At 38.4% G+C, this 6,791-nt stretch overlaps 2 protein-coding genes across 5 annotated transcripts; both read right to left on the reverse strand.

Annotated features, from left to right (window-relative positions):
* Window positions 1-675: 675 nt before the first annotated feature.
* Window positions 676-5,200, reverse strand: LOC140009579 (uncharacterized). 4 transcript variants are annotated; one of them, XR_011817051.1, is made up of 5 exons: window positions 4,938-5,200; window positions 2,737-4,640; window positions 1,306-2,640; window positions 1,096-1,207; window positions 676-990 (listed from the first exon to the last, which is right to left on the reverse strand). XR_011817051.1 is itself a non-coding variant. In XM_072055609.1 (5 exons), the coding sequence occupies exons 3-5, from the start codon at window positions 1,429-1,431 to the stop codon at window positions 928-930; spliced, it is 309 nt and encodes a 102-aa protein (XP_071911710.1). In that variant the 5' UTR covers window positions 1,432-2,640; window positions 2,737-4,665; window positions 4,938-5,194; the 3' UTR covers window positions 676-927. The 4 variants fall into 4 exon arrangements, 1 of the variants encoding a protein (XP_071911710.1); XR_011817050.1 differs by having other exon boundaries at window positions 1,088-1,207; XM_072055609.1 differs by having other exon boundaries at window positions 1,088-1,207; window positions 2,737-4,665; window positions 4,938-5,194.
* LOC140009772 (uncharacterized) lies at window positions 1,837-2,271 on the reverse strand. The gene has a single exon (XM_072056084.1). It carries the CDS (start codon window positions 2,269-2,271, stop codon window positions 1,837-1,839), a length of 435 nt encoding a protein of 144 aa, XP_071912185.1.
* Window positions 5,201-6,791: the final 1,591 nt, after the last annotated feature.

Below are 6,791 nucleotides of genomic sequence, written 5' to 3' on the forward strand. Positions count from 1 at the left end.
ATGTGGCTGCGATATACCAGCCACAGTGAAGATTTCGTGGACAGCTAAGAACCTAGGAAAGAAATTTTATGGTTGTGCCTATTATGAAGTAAATATTTGCTTCAGAATATTTTGTTTTCCTTTTTTGGAGAATCTGAGCTCCTAAGAGACAATAAGTGTTCTCCATGACCAACATAATAATGGCGGAGGCAGCTGTGGATACTTCAAGTGGCATGAAACAAGCAGCCGTGCGAGGTGCGATAAACTGGTGAGGCACACACAGAGGTTAACAAAGAAGGTGAAAGATTTGGAGACTGATGTGGAGAAAAGAAAACACAAAGAGCGCAGAATGAATCTGATGCTATTCATGGTCATTGTTACTATAATCTATCAATGGCTTTGGAAAGAGTAATTTGGCACTGGTTGCATATGTTTGTCTGGGTTGTGAATTAGGGGCCTCTAGCGTAGTAGCTATTAGGTAATGTATGAAGATAATGCAAGGGATTTAGATAATTGTTAGTTGTATGGTTATGAATGTATTGTTAAAGTAGCATTGGAATATAATGCTTTGTTTAGCAATCTGCAAATTACTTCAGAGTTTGCAATGTTGCATGTGTTGTCCAAATTGATCATGAATTCATTGGAAATCTAAGCATGAACATTAAAAAAGAAGCAATAGATATTTAGATGAGAATAGAAATAACTTTTCGGATCAATGCCATTGTTATAACAAAAAGTGAACCAGCAAAATAGGTCACATAATTACCCAACAATTACTTCCCATTTGTCCATGTTTTTCATAAAGTACAAGTCAAAAGTTGAACAAAGTCTGCTGAGATCAATCCTAGTTAAAAGACACTAATTGTTCCCAAAAACCAAAAAGTGAATGACACAAAAGGACATGAAGCTCTGATTATGCAGCAGTAGCTTTCTTTGTAGCAGAATCATTCAAGCTTTCTTTGCAGCAGTAGTGGTCTTTATTGTAGTAGCAGCTTTTGCATTCTTACGTCTCTGAACATAAAAAAAAGAAAAATCAACAATGAGAAAAAGACCACCAGATACAATAAAAAATGTGAAGTTTAATGGTTAAACAACAAATAGAGCATACAGCCAAACCATGTGGTTCATAAGGGGCCCTTCTATAAAGAGCAACCAGTGTAGAGTCACAATTACTTCGAGTGTGTCCAAATTTTCGACATACCCCACATCTGTACTTCACTTTCTCACCCTAACCATGATAAAGAAGAACAGAAAAAGCAACTAACATTAGTTAATAACCCAATAAATCTACAAATTGAATTGGTACAAAAAAGAAAGAGTGTTAACTGGAGAGGGGCCAGTCTCGGCTCTGGGTGGTTGAGTAGATGGCTGACTACTTGCTGGTTCACATGGTATTTGATTAATGAGATCAAGCAGAACTTCATCAGTCAAGCAGGCACTTGTTCCAACCATTGATTCAGTTGTGAAACAAAGATGTGTGTCTGTACCAACAGTTGAATGTTGAGGCTGGTATACATTTTCTTCTTGTTGTGGCTGAAGCTCTTCATTTCGTGGACCATTTGCTATCTCATGTTGACCACATGTTGTTATATGTGGACCACGTGCTGCCTCATTTGTGTTTGCAGTATCTCTTTGTTGTGTAGCTTCCTACTCATGTGGATTAAAAGTGACATGATGTGTACTTGCTGCTGCTCTTCTATTGCCATTTGCTGCACTTGCATTTTCTGGACACTTTCTACTGTTGTGGCCTAATTTTTTGCACTTTCTACATTTATACTCTATCAACCCAACTCTAGACAGCTTTTTAAGTTGCCCTCGACTACTTGTTGAAGCTGGGGGCTCATCAACCTCTCTTCTTCAAACTTTCTTTGGCCTACCTGGAAGCTTGATATGCTCGGGAGGTAGTGCATGCCCCTTTTTCAGATCTTTCCATCGGTGCTCACCATTAAGAGGATATATGATAGGCTCATACGCCCTAATATATGCCTCCTTGAAGTAACATTCATGCACAAAACTCTCTGGAGGTTCCTTTGTCAATGCAATAGCACTCATTGCATGGGAGCAAGGAATGCCATTATGTACCCACCTCCTACAACTACATGTCCTACTAGCCAAATTAACAGAGTATCTATCCCCAGACATGCACCTCACCTCATAAAACCAGTCACCCGAGGGTGTAGCTATACAACCACTTGTTGCATTTTTAACTTTTTCAAGTTTCCTTAAAATTTTTGGGCACGCACTTCTACTATACTTTTTCATCCACTCCCTCTTGGTCTCCATTCTAGCCATTAAATATAGCCTAATAGTTTCTAACATGCCAAGTATGGGCCTCTCTCGTGATTTTAAAATGCTAGAATTAAAACTCTTGCAGAGATTGTTTAACAAGATGTTACACTTAGGAGAAGTGCGGAAGTATGCTCTAACCCAATGTTGAGGTGTTATATTATCAACTAATCATTTAAAGGCCCCTTCATCTAATCCCCTTAAAGCCTCTATCAATGCAACAAAAAGATTCTTGTAGGGTGCTCTTGCAAGCGACCAAATTCTATCCTTCAGAGCCAATCTACTATGCTATTTCTTGAAATTATTATACATGGGTCGTATACACATTCTATACTCCATATCTGGAAGAATCTCGTATAAAGTTTGGATCAGCCCCTTCAAAAATAAAACATAAAAAATACATTAAAAGACAGTTTTGCATTAAAAATAGACAAGAAATATAGCCACATAAAAATTAGCTTAGTGGTTCACCTTCTGCTTATTAGTCATAAAGGTCCATTTGTCCTAATCCTTTATGTCAAGGTCAGTCACCAATTTAATTACAAACCACTTCCAAGTAAGCTTGTTTTCAACTTCAACCACAACAAATGCAATAGGATATAACTGATCATTTGGGTCGATTCCCACTGCTGCAAGTAAAATACCTTTATGGGGACCTCTTAAATGATAACCATCTAATCCAATAATAGGCCTACAACCAGCTAGAAAACCTTTCTTGCATGCTGAAAAACACATATATAATCTCTCAAACCTATCCTGTCCCTCATCATCTTCAGTTATAGTCATGAACACATTTGATCTGGGGTTTGCCCTTTTGACCTCTCTACAGTAGTTCCACAGCTTATTATATTGAGCTGCATAATCTCCTTCAATCAGCTTCTTTGCCTTTTTCTTTACCCTATATGCTTGCCATCTAGAGATGTTAACATTCATGCCATTTTTTATCTTACCTTTCAGATTACTTACCTTCATATTAGGAATAAGGGAGAGCTCCTTTTGGTATCTCTCAACTAGAAATGTAGAGTTTGCAAGTCCATGATCGAAGGTTCTCCCACATGTGTGTTCAAGTCCATGTAGAGTTTGCAAGTCCATGTAGAGCTTTTGACTTGAAATGTCATTTTGTCAGGCATAATTGCAGTGAAAACTTTCCAACTACAGTCATTGCAATATGCTGTAACTCTCCTGGCATCATTTTTGCTGAACTTTATTTTTCTTCCATGAGCCACCCCATGGCTCTTATATGCCTTAATGAACAGCTTTTTGGAAGTAAATGTCTGACCAACCTCAAATTTGGAGTCTTGCATGTCCGTATTAGGATTGAACCTTGGATACTTGACCCTCTTCCTTGGCTGCATTGTCTCTTCTTCTGAATCACAGGCACTGTCAAAATCTTCTGATTCAGTAGCATCTTCATCAAATTCAGCTCCCACTTTTTCAGGTTGACTGCTTGTTACCTTAGTAGATTCATTGTTCCTCGTAATTTCGTCCCACTCAGCTTTTCTTTCTCTGATTTGTTGCACTATGTGCTCCTCATCACTAAATTGATAATCACTATCAATAAACCCATCATCTCCACTTGATTCCTCCTTATTTTCAGCACATGTGTTCTTGTTGCTTCTCTTCTTTGTCCCTTGCTTCCTAGTTGCTGCTTTGGTTGGTGTTCTTTTACTTGCTGTTTTGGTTGGTGCTATTTTATTTGCTATTTTTATTGGTGTTTTTTTGCTTTCCACTGTCACCTTCGTTGTTTTTTTCCTTTCTTGAATTGCCAGATGAAGCTATATTCTCCCCTCCTAATTCAGTTACACTTTCATGATCACATGTCTCTTTATTCTGCAGGTCCAAATTTGTTTCCGCTGTTTCTTCAGTACAACGCAAGTTCTCTAGATCTGGATCTGCTGCATTCTTGTGCCTAGCAGCTCCAAAATTAGTAGTATCTCTGTCAACAACTTCACTTTCATCTTGAGCTTGACTAACTGGAATATTTGTCAACACTATTTCTTCTACACTAGAAGACCCTTGCTGGTTTTTTGCAACGTCATCCGTACTTCCCTTATATGGATCAGGTTCACAACCACTAATGGAGTACAGCTTAATGTGCACAACAAATACATTAACCACCCCATATTTTACTCGATTTCTAGCCAAATCTTGAGCAATAATTTCACACATAACATAAATTAACCCATCTTCCATCGTCGTCCCCGACCTTAAGTAATAGTAACTTGCAGTAAACTCAGGAAAACTTAACTTTTCTGCTATCCTACCTGAAGCACAAATTGACCACATTTCTGGATTACAGTAGTCAACCATCTTGACTTGCCCCCCCAACATATTCTTTGGTTGGCAAATCAGTGAATTCGCCTCCGTAGTGGACCCTAATTGAAAATAGATTACTATTACCTGTCAACCATTTAGCTGACAGTCATCAACCAAAAAAATACAGAAAAGGACCCAACACAGAAGGACACCCCACATATTTTTCCAAAACCGACAACACACATGAGGGACCACAGCTACTAGCATGTATAAAAATCATTTCAGCAACTCTAATAAACATATAATAACACTTCTTACATGCGCTAATCACGATTATTATTACTTTATTCACTGTATTAAAACATATTTTTCAATCAATTGACAAACATCGTATCCTAGGGTTCAGAGATACTTACCATAATCCGGGATTTGATGGTCGTCCTCTACACTCATTATCAAGTATATCTTCTTCGATCACTAATTTGCTTTGTCACCTTTGTTTGCTACTGGATTTGTGATTGGGTTTGGTTTCGATTGAAAGGATTTGGGTTACTTTGATCCCTCACTTTTTTTGTTTCTAATCCGTGCTTTGATAGGAAGAAAGCACCTAGTCCTCTACATTTTGGTCATGATCTGAGTGATTTGCCCTTTTTGTCCCTCAAAAGTTGGTCACGTAATGTTCCCATGATTGGGTCCGTCAAGAATTCAAACGAAAAAGTTAGCAGGGACCAAAATTGATCATTTTTTGTTTGTAATAGACTAAAAATGCTCGTTTTCGTTCTCAGGGACTAAATTTTCACATCGTTAATATGTGAGAGATGATTTGTGCAATTTTCCCTTAAAAAAAACCACGGTTGAAAGTTGAGGCAAATTTCCAGCCATGGATGGTTCCATTGAGGAGAGAATGGAGACGTTATTGGCCCTTTCTCGTAGGTTTCGCCATCACTGGCGCCATTATTAGGTTTGTAATAAACCTTCTGGCCTCTCCGCTACTAGCATTATTTCTTGCGCTAGGAGTGCATTGCAATCCTTCAACCTTGAATTCATTATTAGTGCCTGATTATGAAGCGTTTTATAAGGTCTTGTTTGCCAATTTTGATTTTTCTTTTTAATTTTGGAATATCATGGCCAAAATGTTTATTAATTTGCTTGGATTTCTATTCTGATTGACGAATGCTGCTTAGAAAATTCATCTACTTGCCTTGTGGGATTTTGGGAAATTATGTTACACATTGTGGCCTTTATGATAATTGAGCGTGTGTGTGGGTTTGTAGCTTTTTAATCGTCTGCTTGTGACTGGATTCGATTTTGATTTTAGCTACCGTTATTAGGCTGCTATGGAACAGTATATCTTTAGTTCTTTGCTTACAGACTATGGTACAATTATTATCATGATTGATTTTTAAGTCCAACTGAATCTGATCTGGAGACTGCAGAAATTCTTTGAAAAATTTTGACCTGAAAGCATGGTTCGAAGTCTCGGCCGAGTCGTCACCGTCTCGGCCCCTACCGATACGATACCGTGATGAAACGATACCGAGATATTTGACTCGCCGAGAAATCGGCCGGGACGTCACCGTGACGGATTGACTCGGCCGAGTCACTCCAAGTTATCCCGAGTCAAGACGAGAAATCGGTCAAGTCACACCGCGACGGATTGACTCGGCCGTTTCTTTTACTATTTTTTACTCCCTCCGTCCCAAATTTAAAGTCGTTTCTTGGGACTGCAACTTTTTATGTACAGTGGACTATTATTGGCAACCGATGCTTTACTTCCAAATTTACCCTGCTGGAATTACATTAGTCAACTAAAGTTTGTGTTTTTCAAAGAGTCATAATTCTGTGGGTCCCACCTCAATCAAATGCATCTCTTCATACGTTAAGGACACGCATCAATAGTAGCCTTATAAACTGGGAGTTGTCCTGCACACTCTTCGAACTTCTCTAAATGGGAATAAATGGTGGGTTCTATTAAATTTCTTGGGACTTTTTTACATGTGCACAACAAGGGTAAGAATGGAACTCTGGAAGGGAAAAATTTTAGCATGACTCTAATTTTGGGACAATGAAAAAGGTGAAACATGACATTAACAATGGGACGGAGGGAGTATTATTTTTGTTTAGTATACTTTTTTTATATTATTAACAATTTTTAGAATATTAAATGTTTTAAAATTTGCGTCTCACCGATACCGCGACCGATATGTCGAAACCGATGTGGAACGTTGCGGGCCGCAACTGCGACCACGACCGCGACTTTGAACTATGCC

Source organism: Coffea arabica, chromosome 6e (assembly GCF_036785885.1).
Source record: "Coffea arabica cultivar ET-39 chromosome 6e, Coffea Arabica ET-39 HiFi, whole genome shotgun sequence".
NCBI classification, from domain to species: domain Eukaryota; kingdom Viridiplantae; phylum Streptophyta; class Magnoliopsida; order Gentianales; family Rubiaceae; genus Coffea; species Coffea arabica.

Bases quoted from the DNA above. Each gene is read 5' to 3' on its own strand.
- LOC140009579 (XM_072055609.1), bottom strand. From the start codon at position 1,431: ATGGTTGGAACAAGTGCCTGCTTGACTGATGAAGTTCTGCTTGATCTC. The intron at 1,208-1,305 runs GTTAACACTCTT...TATCATGGTTAG, and splicing joins CCGAGACTGGCCCCTCTCCA to GGTGAGAAAGTGAAGTACAG. The intron at 991-1,087 runs GTATGCTCTATT...TTTTATGTTCAG, and splicing joins ATGAACCACATGGTTTGGCT to AGACGTAAGAATGCAAAAGC.
- LOC140009772 (XM_072056084.1), bottom strand. From the start codon at position 2,271: ATGGCTAGAATGGAGACCAAGAGGGAGTGGATGAAAAAGTATAGTAGA.